At 28.8% G+C, this 17,585-nt stretch overlaps 1 protein-coding gene across 1 annotated transcript; it reads left to right on the forward strand.

Moving 5' to 3' along the window:
* The first annotated feature begins 1,388 nt into the window (after window positions 1–1,388).
* Window positions 1,389–5,962, forward strand: LOC107024090 (protein JASON). The gene is made up of 7 exons (XM_015224981.2): window positions 1,389–1,814; window positions 2,170–2,224; window positions 2,324–2,421; window positions 3,881–4,125; window positions 4,314–5,157; window positions 5,272–5,354; window positions 5,568–5,962. Exons 1-7 carry the CDS (start codon window positions 1,632–1,634, stop codon window positions 5,647–5,649), a joined length of 1,590 nt encoding a protein of 529 aa, XP_015080467.1. The 5' UTR covers window positions 1,389–1,631; the 3' UTR covers window positions 5,650–5,962.
* The last annotated feature ends 11,623 nt before the right edge of the window (window positions 5,963–17,585 follow it).

Genomic DNA, 17,585 nt, shown 5'->3' on the forward strand with positions numbered 1-17,585 from the left:
TATATATATATATAATTTCGATTTTTTGGTTAACCGAATTTTCAAATCTAAAAATCGAAAACCGAATCGGAAAATTAAAATATAAAAATTCAAAACTGAAACCGACCGAAATAACCAAATCCGAAATTAAAAATAAATCAATTCGGTCGGTTTTTTTGGTTCGAACCATATTATGCCCAGCCCTACTTATCGGTTAGAAGTGTAGGCAAAGACTAAAATGAATTTTTATAGACTTGGACTTAGGATTTTTAATAGGTGTTTACAAAATCGAATCGAAAATTGAATCTAACCGCAAATCGAGTCAAAGGGGTAGTTAAAAAAAAACCCGATTATATTTGGGTTGATTGGTTTTAACTAAAAAAAAATTAACCCAAGACCAAACTTAAATCAAAATCAAATTAATATTAATGCAAAAGAAAATCAGTTCAACACTAAGAATGACAATAATATTGAATATTTGTTTTTAGTTGCACATTGGTTTAGACAATTAAAATACATAATCTAATTGTAATTTCCTTTAATATTAAGTCATGTAACTAGTACTTATTAAACCTATTTTAGTACGATTTAATACTTTTAATTTATGATCATTTTTATTATGACTTGTTAGTTTGTAATATTTGTTTCACGCAATTTCATTATTAATTATTATTTGTTGGATATTTTAGTGTCATTAATCATATCACATTTTGTGTTAATTTTTTTAGAAATACCTTAGATAATATTTTTTTAGGAAACACTTTAGATAGTTGTATTTTGATAGGACTAAAGAAATATTTAAAGTACAAGTAAATTATATATTTGTATGAATAATTTACTGGAAAATCTTTAAAAACTCCAATACCCGAATAAACTCGGAGTTGAAAACCCCAAGTTTTATTGGTTTGATTTGGTTTATAAATTTAAAAAGTTCAACACAAATGATTTGATTTGTATTTGAAAACCCGAACCGATCCGATCATATACACTCCTAATTGTTATAGTAGGGCTAAAGTATTGAGCCTGAGAAAATAGTAAAGTTAGCTAAAATTTCACAAAATATTTATATTTTATTTATAAATAATATATAAATAATAAAATTAAAATCATTCCAAATATTATCGATTTTTAAAATTTAAAACCAAAAACAACCCTAGAAATTAGGTAGAAGGTGCAATTGAAATGAACTTTTCTTTTTCCTCCCAAAAAAGTTTTAAATTGTCCCAAAACTTAGATATGCTAAAGTCTAACAGAGAGGATTACTGTCCTAATCAAGCAGATCAAGCTTAATCACGCGACAAATGGAAGATTAACTTACACTTCCATACTCTCAGGACACGTGTCACTTGGAAAGAGCGAGTTTTATCCAATACATACTCGCGAGAAAAAAAAAAAAGAGCCTAAAGTCTTCTTCTCTTTTCCCTCTCAGTTCGAAATTCAAAATCTAAAATCCAAAATGGCTTTCAATACAATACAGTGAGTCCTCACCCTACCAATAATAATTTTGCCTTCTCTTTAAATATCTACAACACAACTGAAACCTTTAGCTAGGGTTTTCATTTTCATGGCGATTTCTCGATAAACTCAGTCTTTTATCAATCAATTTATACTGTAATCGGAGTCGGAGGATGAGATATATCATTTGAGAAAATATGTTATGGCCTAGATTACCTTCCGAAAAAAGTGAAGATACGAATAATCGGGATATACTTGGTGTGTTTAGGGTGCTGGTTGTTGCTGCTATGGGATGTCTCTTTGGCTGTTTCCGTATCAACGATGGTTCTCTTCCACCTGATTCCAAATCGCAGCTCGTCTCCCAGTCTCTAGCTCCTAAGGTCGTCTTGTACCCTTGTTGTTTTTTTTTGATGAATTTTGTTGAGGAATTTCAGTTCATCTCTAGAAATGGTAGATTCAAATGATCTGTGATTGAAATTCGTTGTTTTTACTAAATTGTGCTATTTCTCGTTTTTGAGTTGAAGTTATGTTTGATTGAGATTTACTGTCACATTTCATCTTTCTTTTTGTGGTTTGATTTTTCGGTAGCTAATAAGGATGAAATTTGCCATTTAGGGTTACTGTATGGAACGATGAATTTCTGATCAGACTATCTGTAGCTATGGCAGGCTGGTAGTTCTGCTACATATGGAAGAGATCCACAATTTCTCATACCTATTTTTGTTATTTGATCAGGAACCTGTGTTGTCTCGCAGTAGGAGTCCATTATCTTCACTTTTCAATTCTGAAGGTAGTAATCTTACATTAATTATTACACTATTAACCAATTGAACTGATTTTGTTCATAAAATATTTTCAAGTTCATAAATTTTTATGATAATGATGTCAGAAAAAGGTGAGGATGATTATTTGCACGAAACTGAAAAGGCTAATCAAGATGCAGGAACACCTAAGTCTGAGCTGCACACGAAAGAGCTCAGGGATCAGGTTCGTTTTCCTAAAGTTTCATCACTTAAATTAGCCTTTATCAGTTACTCTATTCAATTTAAGTTGCAATAGTTGGATATGTATGAGGATTTGATAAAAGCAGATAAACAAATCTAATTTTGGAGGAGGAACTTCCCTTGCTATTCTCCTCTTACTTTAAGAGGAAAGGTACTTTACATGAACTACGCTAAACATAAAACTTAAGTAAACTGATGGATAAGTAGATATACCCCACTAGTTTCATTATTTTCATGTTCTGATTTCCATGTTAGTGAGATAAGAAGTGCTGTTTTTATGAGAAGATTAATGTATATTTCACATATAAAGAGCTAAGTGCTGAAATATAAGAGGTATATACAGTAGAAGAAACATCATTAGATAAGTTAATACACTTGGCAAGATAGTATAAGGAAAATCCTTTCCTCTCTACCATTTCAATTAACAAAGTCAACCATTTCAACAAAGCTTGGCAAGACACTGAGACAGTACAGGTTCATTTCGATGAAAGATGAATAGCATAGGGGTCATTCACCTCCCTATAATTTGTATTCTTCAATTGGTAGAGATGTTCTTTTCTTAGCACCTGGTATATTGAAACACTTCGACTCTTGGGAAATTTGACTGGAGTTTGGGGATCATTTTTATGTTTAATTTCTAGGAGATATTGGTTTAGTGAAAGTTAAATAGTACAAGTCACATCAAAATTTCCAGTCAGGGGTACATTGCTGAATTTGTCTATGTAAAGAAGAAATTTTTAATTATGTAGGATAGCACCTGCTCCCTTGTGCAGATGAAAAAGCTTAATGCAACTGACATAGGTAATAAGGCAACAATGGAGAGCCTATGGACTAATTCCACCTAGTGGTGAATTAATTTAATAGAGAATGCTTTATTAGTTCTTGCTGGCGGCATGCCTGCCAGACCTTAATCTTTCTCCAATTACTGAAAGTGAATTCATTCTTATTTATTCTTGAATGAATTTTCTCTTAGCTGTTTCTATTGATTGTTGTAAAATTTGGTTATCATTTCAATAATTTGTAAATCTTTACCTTTCCTTTGATTATTTTTATGAAATTTGTTGATTATTGTGACCTTTGCAATTTTTTGTCAGCTCTGTTAGGATTTTGATCACTTCACACTTTGGAAATTACAGTATAAGTTATAGTGAAATGCATTGAAGGTTTGTGAATTTTCTGCTGACAGAAAAGAAGATCCAATATTATGAATGATGTGATAAATCATTTAGTGCCCGAGTAATGTAGCATTCCTGTATTTCTTTGATTTACTAATTGTTGTGATTAATATGGATGGCCTCGTATTCCTTTTAGTTTTGGATGCTGATAATTTCTGCAACTTCCTTCAGATAGTAACCATCTAGTCCAGCTACCTTTGGTTTGAGATTTCCCCACCTATTTTTAGATGATTTTGCATTGTCTTTATTTGTCTAATTATTATGCAGGCCAAGTTCCTTAAAGCTTGTGGAACTTTACCAGAGACTCCTGCTGAAATTCGAAAAGGCTTGGCTAAATGCAAAGACCTATCAGCTTCAAAAGGAGATGTTGAACCTTTAAAATTCAAGTCTTGGCTCTCTGATGTGGCTGTTGAGAAGTTCAACCTGGATTTGCTACCTGATCACCCTATTACACCTAGTAAAAGCAATGAACTGGAAAAAAAATCTGGTTCCTCGTCTCATACATCTAACAGGTAGAATCTTGACCTAAATAGACGCTGGTCAATTCACATATAGCATGTCTTCAGCCAATCCCTATAATTATGGTTGATCTTGTTAAAGAAGTTTTTATGGATAAAAATCCCCCTTAGTATTTTAATGGGAAGTATGCATTTAGCATGTTTATATATTTTACATCTCATGTTGTCTTATGCCTCTGTAGTTGCATGACGGAGGGACAAGATGGTCAAGCTTCGCCAAAGAACTCTATTCATGGTAGTGGATCTGCTAACACTCCGACATCCATTGAGTTTAATGCTAATCAGGCTCATAGAGACGTGGCTTCAGAGGTTTCACCAATCTTTGCTCCCAGTGCCCAGTACATGAATAAAACTGTTCGCTTTGATTGTGAGTCTGATCTGTCTGCAGTCTCATCCAAAAGTACATCATTTGCACTTGACAGTGAAAACTCAAAGCAGACTGAGTTTTCTGGCAATTACTCTGCATTGAAGCATTCGCCCTACCCCACCCCACTAAAACTAAGTGATGAAATGCAAACACCAGGAACTGTTTTTCCAACATATATAGACAACATTCCAAATGGAAAAGCTGCTCGGATCAGGTCTCAGTATGTTTATCCAGTTTTAAACCCTGTGGATAGAGCATCACAGTTGAAGGATTTGTCTGATGAAGGTTCCTTCTCAATTGAAAATTCTAATTCTAGATTATGGTCCAGTACCATGACAGAACCTGGTGAAAGGCCAAATGAAGCAAACTTTTCATCAGAAGTAGGAACGCCCGGATTAAGAAAAGCTTCAGCTGATAATGATTCAAAGGTAGAGGCAAGCTTGTCTTCATGGCTGAAACCATCTTCCATCAATCAAGACGAGGGTAAGCAGCACACTAGTTCTGGCAACGGTAACAATGTTCAATATGGCAGAACTCCTGGAGATAGGCCTATACTTGGATTGGTTGCTGCTCACTGGAAAGATGATGAAGATTCTCGTATATCTCCTAAATGGTGGGATGGAAATGGTATCCCCAATTCAACTAACAAGTATAAAGAGGTTTGTCCTGCATAGTTCTTTAGCCTTCTCTTTTATCCTTATTTTCAGTCCACATCTCAACTCTTAGCTACACAACTCAATAAGCTTAAAGCTGACGACTTTGAGACTTAGCAGGATCAGAAAGTAAGCTGGCATGCAACGCCATTTGAAGAGAGACTGGAGAAGGCATTATCAGAGGAATCTTCCATTCCACAAAGGTATTCAATCCTTCTGTTGTTATATGTTCTTTGTTCTATTTCTATCTCAATAACTTGTCGTTTATCTGTCGTACTTCATTGTATGACAGCTACTTGGTATCATTTCATCAGTTTTGAATAAACTGGCTAGGCAGATTCATCAAGTGAATTGATAGAACTAAAGGACCAATAGTTTATGATTGATATATCTGATGTACTTGTTTGGATTTGCAGGAAGCAATACAGTGGGACAAGACCATTTGCCTTTAATGACATGGATGAAACTGATACTGCCATCTCTCAAGTGCACTTATAATCTCAGCTAAAACTCATTTTCCATCCATCAATTAGCACAAATTCAAAGTTTTGTTATGTCTTAGCTGAGATGCTGCTCAATCTCAAGTGTATGCGAGACGTTCAATCTGTGATGATGGCTCGAGATATATATCAAGGATTTCTGAGTGTAATATGGTTGTAGTTTTGGTCATAAACTGAAGTAGGTGGCAGTTTAAAAATGAAAAATGATTAAGGATATTGGTGCAATATGATTGAGCATCTGTTTAGCTATGCATCAAGTATAAACAAATTTGCTCCACTATTAATGTGATTGCAATTGTTTGAAATTTGAATCCTGCATACTTTAATCTTTGTAGTTCCTTTCGATACTTGTTCTTAAAACCAGTCGAACTAATATTTCAGATAAAAAAAATTGACTATCGTTTGAGCAAAATAATTGACAAGATTTTGTGTTATTTATGATTTATCAATTTATTGCAGCACAAGAAGTTGTCAAGTAATAATAATCATCCATAAGAATAACAAAATTGAACTAAGTTTGGTAGGATCAGAATGAACCAAGAGAGAGACTATGCAACCCAAATCCAATAATAGAAGAGTCAAAATTTATAGTAAGAATTAATCAAATAAAATTTAAAAAATGGAGGAGGGGTAAAATAGACATTCGAAAACAAAGAAGGTGGAAACCCTAGTGATAGGTATATAATAAGGGTATTGATGAGTGTCATAGTAAAGAGGGGACAAGTCATGTGAAGAGAAAAATAGCAGTGAGTGGAAGAGCTTGAAGCGGCGAAAATGGAGAAAGGGAACATGTGGAAAACGAAAACACAGATCTAAGTTAAATCATGATGGGATTTATATAGTTTTCAATCTGAAACTAAAATTCCCTTCTCTCTTTTGCTGCTCGCTCCTCTTCATCTCTCTCTCTCTCTACACCTATATATATATATATCTATCTATGTCTCGCTGAGGCACACACGTTGTCTCTCTCTCTCTCGCTCTCGCTCTCGCTCTCACTCTCTCTCTCTCTCTCACTCTCTCTTTCTCTGTGCTATTCAGATCTTCAATGGCTTCCCCCTCGACCTGATGATGATTCTACACTCTGAAGGTTTAATATTTTATTTTTTTTTTTAATTTTCAGTTTTCCTTTTTTAGACCTCAATTTGATGTTCAGATCTGTTTTTTCCCCCCGAATTTCTCAGTCTATTAGAGTTTTTTTCTGCGTCAATTGATTCTTGATAAAGAATTTTCTTCGAAAACTTTTATATGATTAAATATTTGTTGAAATTAGACTAATATTGTTTTTGTTTGCCTCTTCTGACGCTACTAATTGTAACATGGTTAAGCTTCCATAATTAGTATTTTCAATGTTCTAAGCATTTTCCTTCATTTTTTATAAAAAAAAAATTAAAATTAGTGTAATTGACCGGCCTAATAAAAGTTGTCTTAATATTAAGAGAAGCTACTGGTAATCCCTTAGGGGAGTAAATGAACAAATGAGTCATTGATTCGAGGATAGGAACGATTCTGTTCATACTTTAAACGATGTGATTAATGATATATATGATAGGAAAAATTAGTAAAGTAGTCATAATTTTTAACTTGATTAGTTTACACTTTAAAATATTTAATCAAAATGTTAATATTTTAAAAATAATTTGTAAATACCATTACGTGCTTTCAAAACTATCCATTTGGACTTCTTCACTTTAGTACCATTAAATTTATTTATATCCTTAAAATTTTTGAATTTTTTTTCTCTTTTACCATTTTCATTATTATTGTCTTTCTATCAATTTGTTCAGATCTATCGATTAATTCAAAATCTATCAATACATAAAAGTATTTTCGTAATCATTTTTTATTTTCCAAGATTTCATAAGATTTTGTTTTTAAAATAAAAATTATGTTGAATTTTGAATTGTATGTATAACAAGTTTTTCGTCTTTTTTCGATTTTTATATGAATTTGTCAACATATTCATAAAATATTTATGCATATCAGAATTTTAGTATTTGAAACACTATTTTTATGATTTTATTTTCATATTTGTAGATTGTAATTTGTAGTAAGCCACATAAGCATTCATACATAATATATTGTTTGATTTTTTTTATATATTCATATTTAATAATTTTGAATTTTATTTTTATTAATTCACAAATAAACACAGATTCAGATTTGAATTTTTGTGAAAAGAATTGGAAAAAAGAAAAACAGCATACAAAGAAGAAGGTTGCGAAATTATATTCATATCAGAATAATATTCATATTAATTTTTATTTGTCAATTATTTTTCTTTTACTCATCATTTGTATTTTTATTAAGAAAATCGTATTTTTTTTTATTTTAGTCATTCAAATACGTATCTTATATGAATTTGTATTTCTGAAGAGTAGATGTATCCTAAGAGTAGATGTATCCTATTTTTTAACAGTCAATTTATATTTTTTTAGAATATTGTATTCTGATTATATCATTTCCACACTGTATGCTATCTCATATGAATTTGTATTTCTTAAACAGTTAATTTGTATTTTTTTTAAGAATATTGTATATTGATTATATTATTTTACTATGTATGCTATATGTTTTCCAGAATCTTGTATTCTTATTTCTTTCATAGTCAATTTGTATTTATTTTTTTAGAATATTATATCATTCCTCAATAAATTTATTATTTCCATCAAGTATGCTGTTTTCCCCCAAAAATCTTGTACCCTTTCATAAATCATATTCATACATATTGGGATACGTGTGTATATATATATATATATATATATATATATATATATGGTAATCAAGTAATACAATTTTGATCACCGGAATACAATTTGTAGTTTGAAAGAAAAAAAATTAATTTTAATTTGAATGGTAAAGTGAGCACATAAAATGTAAAAATACTGGTATACAATTAAAATGAAAACATAACAAAGGAAAGTTGATCTAATAGAATGAAAAATGAGTTTTTTTTGAAATTGTTAATGATGAGAATTTTAAGTAATATGTTTCTTTTCTAAAAACTATTATCTCACTTTTTCATCATACTACCTTTTTGTATTTTATATATTATTATACAATATTCATAAAAAAAATATATGATACAAATATGTTTCTTAAATAACTATAAATTCATTTGACATACCTATTGGAATGACTAATAAAAAAAAAGTTAAGATTATGGAGAAAAAAAACAAAGTTTGAGTTTTATTTGAAAATATAACTAATGAGAAAATTAAGTGATCTTTTTTTTTTTTTGAAATATTCTCTCCCTTTTGTTGTTAAATAATTCTATTTTTTAAATAAAAATAAATAATAAAAATATAAATATACATAACAAATTAAAATTTTGACAGTTTTACTAAATATTGAAAGTGTTACTAATAAGCCCTCTTAAAATATTAAAATATTAACATTCTGAAAAATTTCCCTATATAATAACCATCTAAATTTTCTTCTATAAAGGCATCTAAATTTTCTTGAGTTAATACCTCATATGGTCACTCAACTATGCACTCTTCTCTCAGAAAATCACTCAATTTTCAATTTTCACTCAAAAGTCACTCAACTATTCACTTCTTTCTCAGAAAGTCACTCAACTTTAAATTTTAACTCAAAAGTCACTCAACTATCCACTCTTTCATCAGAAAGTCACTCAATCTATTAAATTGTTTTTTAATTAAAATTTGTTGATATTAATTATTTATATAACAAACCAAAATTTTTAAAAAATAAATTAAACCATTTAGTGATCCACCCACCTAACCCGACCCATTAACAAATATGATATGACTCATTTTATTTTGTCTTTAATCCTAATTCAAGGTTTAAAGAGAGAGAATAATTTAGAATTAAAGACAAAATAAAATGGGTCATATCATATTTTTTAATGGGTCGGGTTAGGTGGGTGGATCACTAAATGGTTTAATTTATTTTTTAAAAATTTTGATTTGTTATATAAATAATTAATATCAACAAATTTTAACTAAAAAAATAATTTAATAGATTGAGTGACTTTCTGAGGAAAAAGTGGATAGTTGAGTAACTTTTGAGTTAAAATTCAAAATTGAGTGACATTCTGAGAAAGAAGTGCACAGTTGAGTGACTTTTGAGTGAAAATTAAAAATTAAGTGACTTTCTGAGAAGAGTGCATAGTTGAGTGATCATCTGAGATATTAGCTCAAATTTTCTTTTATAAAAGCTTTAGGGCTAATGCCAAATAATTTGAATAGCACATTTCTCCTGAGATAGTAAATAGGCACTATAATAATATTTTACATTCAAAAATATTGAAGTCAAATATCAACTAAAATTGTCAAACAAACAGACTTGAAAAGTCTACGTAATAGCCACTTAGTCTGAAAAGAGAATATAAAAAAATAACAATTCCAATTTTCAAAGGATAGATATATATAAAAAAAAAAGAAATTTACAATTAAATAATCATTTCATGGATGGAAAAGGGTCAAAATTGTCCCTAAATAATATGAAATAGACTATTTATACTTTTCATTATATTTTTTTGGGATAAAAAATGTCCCTGCTGTCACCCTCAAAAGTTAACACCTCATATTTTTACTGACTTTGTAAGCCACGCGAGACTAATTTTTCCACCTAAGCATTGTCAAAAAGTATTCATTACAAAAGAACTAGACCTTTAGCGGCGACAATAGTCGCCACAAAAGCCCAAAATTCGTCACTAAAAGTTTTTAACACTAAATTCTAATTTTGTGTATTTTTCTTCATTGTTTTTAAAAAACACGAATGATACCGATTAAGTTGGAGTTTGAAGACATTGTATGTTTTATTTTTATGTTATATGTAAATGTATAAAATGTACAATGATGCATTATATAGTAGGAGATGTGAATCGAGAAATAATTTTCATGATTTTTCGTAATAATATTGGGTGTTTTTAATATTGATATTGCAAGTTATTTATTTTAGAAAATTAGGTTGCAATCGAAAATTAATTATCATTTTTTTTTGTTGAAAAATGGATTTTACTAGCGAATGGTTATTGGAGCCTTAGTCGTCACTAAAAATAACTCATAACTTTTAGTGGCAATATTTTGGAATTTTGTGGCAATTTTGTCGCCACTAAAAGTCAAGTTCTTTTATATTGAATCTTAGTTGGCAACGCTTAGGTGGAGGGATTAGTCCAATGTGGCATGCCACATCACTAAAAAATTGGGGTGTTAACTCTTGAGGGTATTTGTGGTCTCCTAAGATAACGGCAGGGGTATTTTTTATCCCAAAATGTAATGAAGGGTATAATTGTCTATTTCGCATAGTTCAGGGGCAATTTTAACCCTTTTCCATTTCATGAATTTGTCATGGGAAAAATCATCCACGTCTATACGTGTTTAGACATTATATTCCCAAATCAGAAAGCAATAAGGTTAGACAATTCAGGGTGTGATATATTTTGAAATAATAATTTTATGACGAAGAGTGACCGATTTGATCATTTTAAATTATATGTGGCTATGTCACTAATATGAGGTAAAAGAATAATAATTTCAGAATAAATATAAAATTAATTTATTTTATGTTTAGTTTGATATATTAAATAATCTTTAGAATATTTATTCAGTTATTTTTGTCATAATGATGAAATAAATTATCTCATATATATAATGAAATGATTTATAACTTATCCCAATTTAATTTCCTCTAACGTATATATAGTAATATACAAGCTTGAAAGTTGAAATAGGAACTTTTCCTTTTCATTGTTCTTTATAATTTTACTATGATATGATTTTCAGTTTGATAGAGTCAAAATTTGTGGTTGACTACCTGTTCATCAACAAATCTCAGGGCTAGGACTCTTCGTTTAACCACTCAAATTCACATTCGAATCCATCAATTTATAATTGAACAAACGACCCAAATTTTAATAATGTAGGATCTAATTATGTGTTTTCATTTTAGTTTTTGAAATTATCTTTCGTATCATATTTAATTCGCTAAATATATTTATCTAGTTCATTCAGATGCATGTATTCGAATAGATTTAAATTTTTTGTAATTTTTTAAATATATATACATTGTATATGTATCAAGGATACACTAATTCTCTTCGATCACCTTTCTATCTTGCTTGCATTTTTCCTATCTAGCTAGCCTCTCTATTGCTCACCTCTCTCCTCTTTTTGTCGTCTCTCCCTATATATTTATATTTTAGAATATATCTGGTATCAAAAATAAATGTATATGGTATCTTTGATATACGTATCTAACTTGAAATATGAAATAATGATACATGTATCTGACTTGAAATCTGATAAAGAATTTATCAATTAGTAAGCTAGTATATAATTATTTCAAACTATAACATGATCGAGTATATCTGATAGGAATGTTTGTATATATAATTATATAATTTTTTCTTTATAAGAAGAATTCTCTCTTCAGTAGCAATTTGGCTATTTGGTCTGAAGTTGAGCTGGTCAATACGTGCTAATTTGAATTAACTTTTTTAATTATTATTATTATTATTAGGGAAAATGTTCTCTCAACCTATGTCCGAAATTTCAGAGATACACTTATACTATACTAAGGTCTTATTACCCCTGAACTTATTTTATAAGTAATTTTCTACTCTTTTTCGGTCTACGTGGCACTCGTTTGAAAAGAAAAAGTCTACCAGCGTTGGACCCACAAGATAATGTTACGTAGGCCAAAAAGGGTAGAAAATTATTAATAAAATAAGTTCAGGGGTAATAGGACCTTAGTGTAGTATAAGTATATCTCTGAGATATCGGGCATAGGTTGAAGGGGTACTTGTGCATTATCCCTTATTATTATTATTTATTTATTTATTTAACTCATATTAAAGAGTTTTCACCTTTTTACATACTATTGGAGCCTTTCCAACTATTAAACCTTGACTTATCCAACCTTTTTTTATTTTAATTTCAAAGAGATATCAACTAATTTTCTTAACCAATTTTTCACAAATAGCTCTTCGTAAATATTACTACATAATATACTTTTGATATTTGTGTATGCTAAATGACTTTTAGGTGAAAAAGAAATGTTATATTTTGCATTAGCTATTAGATTTAGAGTTGATATATAATGGGATTATATCCAAAACGACTCGATATCTTTAAAATAAGACATCTGTCTTAGATTCCAAAAATCTGGGTTCTCATTTATATTAAGTTGTTATAAATTCTTTTGAAAAAAAATGAAAGTCCTTTTGCTTTAATAGTTAGTGCAAATGTTTTCCATTTTAAGAAGTTAAATACTACTCCTTTAGGAGTAAAATTGCCATCTTCAACTCTTTACTGCTCGTGAATTATCCTTTTATTTTTCATGTGATCTAATTAATAAAATATAAATAATATAAATGTTTGAAGTCGGACCCTAAAGGGCAAAATTTGTTGACAAAAATTTTAAAAGAGTATATCAAAAAACTTTCTAATCAAAATGATAAAATCGCTACGCGACATAGCGGATTTATTTAACGCCGTTAATCAAAATCGCTGCTCTAGGAACGATCTTGTACAATTTTTTTCTTGAAAATCGCTGCACTTTGTAATTTTTTTTAAATTATTATTTTTTTGAAATCACTATCTTGACAGCGATTTTTGTTATTATTTTTTTTAATTGAAAATCGTTGCCTTGAAAGCGTTTTTTTTAAGAAATCGTTTTTTTTTAATTGGAAATCGCTGCCTTGGCAACGTTATTATAAATTTGCGTTTTTTTTAAGAAATTGATGTCAAGGCAGTGATTTTAGTGGATTTTAAAAAATATATATTTCTGTGACAAGATGTATTGTAAATAGCTGCCTTGGCAGCGATTTTTATTGAACTTTTTTTTTCTTTGTTTTTTTTTTGAAATTTTATTTAATAGTGAACAGTAATTTCTGTCAACTAGTTGATATTTTTTAAGTTTTTATTTTATTTTATAAATATTTCAGTCAATTATTTTTTAAATCGTATTATACTTTCTTCTATTTTACTGACAAACAGTGAAATTGTCTTCCAATTTCTTTTTTATTTTTTCAAATGTTCGACATGCATGCCTAAAAAATAGAGTCAATTCACATGTTTCATTAAAATTTTCTTATAAATTGATTCAAGTCTTCCTTCAAATCAAGTATAATTTTTCAACTCTTCTTTTACACTTTTTCAAACTTTGTAAAAAATCTTTTTCTCTATAAAGTGAGTTTGAATTTATTTAATTAATTTTATACTTTTATAGGTAATGTGGGTATATTCATCTTTAAATAATTATATTCAAGTTAATATTTTATTTTTATCTTTTGTATATAGATATGCATCCGTCAAATATGTACGTACATTCTGGGCCAGTAGAGTATGATGTATTAAAAATTCAAGTTCATCATCGTTCTGAAGGAATTTGAAACGGTAGCTTAAAAGAATAGAACTCTTGTTTGTATACGCGTCGCAGTGATATTGAATTTTGACAATATATAAAATATCATGCATTATATCCTCGCATTCGTCAGTATTTTGGAAATTATAGATTTAAAGGATTCTTGATGTAGGATGTGTGTCGTATGACTCCGGATTAGTTTCTGCTTTAATTGAAAGGTGGCGTCCAGAAACACATACCTTTCACATGCGAACTGGCAAGGCTACCATAACTTTACAAGATGCTGAAATTTTATTTGGAATGGTCAAAGATGGTAGTCCTATAATTTTAAATGGCGCTGATGCTTTAGGAATTTTGGGTAGACAAGAAATGATGTTTGAATTAACGTGATGGTTACCCGATAATGATTGTTTTTCTGGAGTTAGTAGATTGTTAACATATAAATTAATTGAGTATATTGAAGGTTTAGATGATATTACTAATCACTCAACTAAGCATGAGGTTATAACTTTGTGTGTTAGTTGAAAATATTAATAAAAATAACGAGGTCGTTTTAACGCGTCTTGATCCAAATATTCTTAAAAAATATAAAATTTTAATTTAGCGAACGAGTTGACTCAATCTTAAGTGTCATACATGAGAAGAGGTCGCTTTTGTTTAGCCAAAAATTTGTATTTAAGAGGGTTTGAGTCAAAAGGCATAAATGCAGCCTCGTCATTTTTAATAATTTTCTTTATCTGAAACAAAAATTGCGACATCAATTAAGACAATGTATATGATTGTGAGCTTAAAATTTAGAGCATTTACCCTACTAAATTGAAACAGAATATTCCCATCACTCTTTTTATCACTTTTTTGCAACAAACTTTGAATTAATCCATATGTTTTTAAATATTATTAGCTTCCTTTCATATTAAATTAATTTTTGAGGTGTTTCACAATCTTTATGAAAAACAGAGCAAAGGCCATTTGAATTGGCTTAAAGAAGGTAACTTTTAAGTTGAAAATAAAAAGTTAAATTGAAATGACTTTTAAGTCAAAAAAAATGAAAAGTAGGGGAGACCTACTTTTGATTTTTGACTTATTTTAAATCATTTTGAATTTATTTTAAGTCATTCTTGACCTCGCCAAACATTTTTCAACTTATTTTAAGTCATTTTTGACTTATTTTAAGTTATTTTTTATATTTGTCAAACACTTTCAGAAAAGTCAAAAACTGACTTAAAAGTAAGTTTGACCAACTTTTAAGTCAATCCAAACACCCTCTTAAATTGAACCTAGTTTCTCTTTTTTATCCTTATTAACTATTGTCAAATTTATGATTAAAATAACTAATTATTAATAATCATTATATTCAATTCTAACTAATAAAGGATAAAATTAAAAGAACACTCTAAAGTAATTTGAAAAACTGAACAATTAAGTTAATTTGAAAAATAAAAAATGCATAAAAAAATTAACGTGAAAGGAATATTGATTAGATCCCATGAAAATAAACAAAACAAAAGGATAACACAAGCAATAAAGAATAAAAGATAATAATTTTAATGCTTCTTAAAGTGGAAAACATTACAATACCTATCAAAAAAAAATCTTCTCTCTTCCCAAAAGGATTTTTCATAAGAACAACTTGTATATTTTATAGTAATATAAATAAAAGCCCCATGACCTAAACTCAAACTAATCATAATGGATATGTGAACAAAAATGAATTGACCCAAACTGAGTTTTTATTTATCAACATGAAAAGAAAATAAATGAACAAAAACCCAACATATATTTTGTTGAGTTTTTGCAAAATGTGAACGGAAAAAGAGAAGAGAAAATGAAAAAGTGATGAAATCAATTTTGGAGGAAAAATGAAAAGTCATTTGCAAAGTGCAAATAAAAAGTCATTTCTCCCATATTGATAGAAGAAATGCAATTGTCATTCTTATATTAGTAAACACTTTATGTACTTCTTGAAAGGTTAAGAAGAAGGTCCCTCTCGTGCCGTCGTCCCTCGCTTGCTCGCTTTGGATTTGGCAAATGAATTCCTAATTTCATTTCTCTTATAAATTAATTAAGGACGTTAGTTAATTAGTTAATTACAGAATTAATTTAATGTAACGAGATTTATTTAAATTCGCCTGTAACGGTAATATTTTTCTGAAAGGACATGTTCATTTCAGAAAATTGTTATTTTTCCAAAAAAAAAAAACACAACAGTCTGATATGACATGTTTTAACTGAAACATTCACAGCATGAACAGATGCGTTCCTTTGCTGCAAGTGGCTATAAATAAGAGATTATTTTCGTTTTTCAAGACATCGAAATTTTCCATACATTTTCTCTCATAAATAAAATTGTTATTCGACTCTGTCTGTGTGCTCTTGTTACTGTTCTTGCGTTCGCTGAAACTATTGAAGTTTGAGGTACCGCTACTTTTTTAACAAAGTTAATCCGTTTAATCTTGGGAGAAATTAATCTGCAACCTCGTGTATAATAAGGGGATTAAATTTCTTAAGGAAACACAGTGATTTCTGTGGACTCGAATTATAAGTTTTCTTTCTATTTCATCTTATTTCTGTTCTCGCAGTGTTTATCTATTTACTCAACATAACTATAGTTTAAATAGCTAAAACATATCTTATTCGTATATTTCAATTTTTTAATTAGTTATAAAAAATGGTGTTAAAATTTAGTTAACTAAATATACGACAATTTTGTGGTATAATTATGAAAAATGATTTCCTAATAAAAGCTTACTGAATCTAATTAAGATACCTTACCAAATAAGTCTTTTTCTTCAAATAAAATCTCTCAACAAAATCAAAATTCAAACTTCAAAAATTTCAAATTCTCCCTTCTAATTGTGTATATCCAAATCAATTTAAATTTCAAATTGAACGTCTTGTATTTTGTTATGAATCAATAACAAAATATTAATTTTAAGCATATTAGCATTATATATGAAGTAGTTGATTGATTTGTATAGTTCATTTACAAGTACTTCACAATTATGATGAAAATGTATAGTGATTTGTATGTGGTAATTATATATGTAAATAATTAGTATAGATTTGCAGAATATGTTTTTTATATTTATGAATATTATATAATTTGTTGTATATTTTAAGAAAAAAATTTGTATATTTGAATAATATTCGTATTGACTTTTATCATTATGTATATGTGAATAATATTTGTATTTGACTTGTGTCAATATGTATATGTGAATAATATTTATATTTGACTTATATCGATATGTATATGACGTGGACTGATTTGTATGTTAAATAGTTTCTATATTTAATTTTGTAAAATTGTTGACTTATACATTTGTGCCTTGATATCATGTAATATGTACAACTAAGGCATATAATGCATACGATTAAATGCTTGTATACAATTTTGTATTTGACTTGTATCAATATGTATATGTGAACGATATTTGTATTGGACGTATATCAGTATGTTTCCAAACGTTTTGTATATTATATAGTATGTACATAATTTGTTGTATATTTTAAGTCAAAAATTTGTATATTTGAATAATATTCGTATTAACTTATATCGATATGTATATGTAAATAATATTTGTATTTGACTTGTATCAATAT

The sequence above is a fragment of the Solanum pennellii genome, chromosome 7 (genome assembly GCF_001406875.1).
Source record: "Solanum pennellii chromosome 7, SPENNV200".
Classification (NCBI taxonomy): Eukaryota; Viridiplantae; Streptophyta; class Magnoliopsida; order Solanales; family Solanaceae; genus Solanum; species Solanum pennellii.

What these genes read in the sequence shown, in the direction of transcription:
- LOC107024090 (XM_015224981.2), top strand. Translation starts at nt 1,632, where the DNA reads ATGTTATGGCCTAGATTACCTTCCGAAAAAAGTGAAGATACGAATAAT. An exon ending in TCGTCTCATACATCTAACAG is followed by an intron (nt 4,126 to 4,313) that starts GTAGAATCTTGA and finishes ATGCCTCTGTAG; the next exon opens with TTGCATGACGGAGGGACAAG. An exon ending in CAACTAACAAGTATAAAGAG is followed by an intron (nt 5,158 to 5,271) that starts GTTTGTCCTGCA and finishes GAGACTTAGCAG; the next exon opens with GATCAGAAAGTAAGCTGGCA.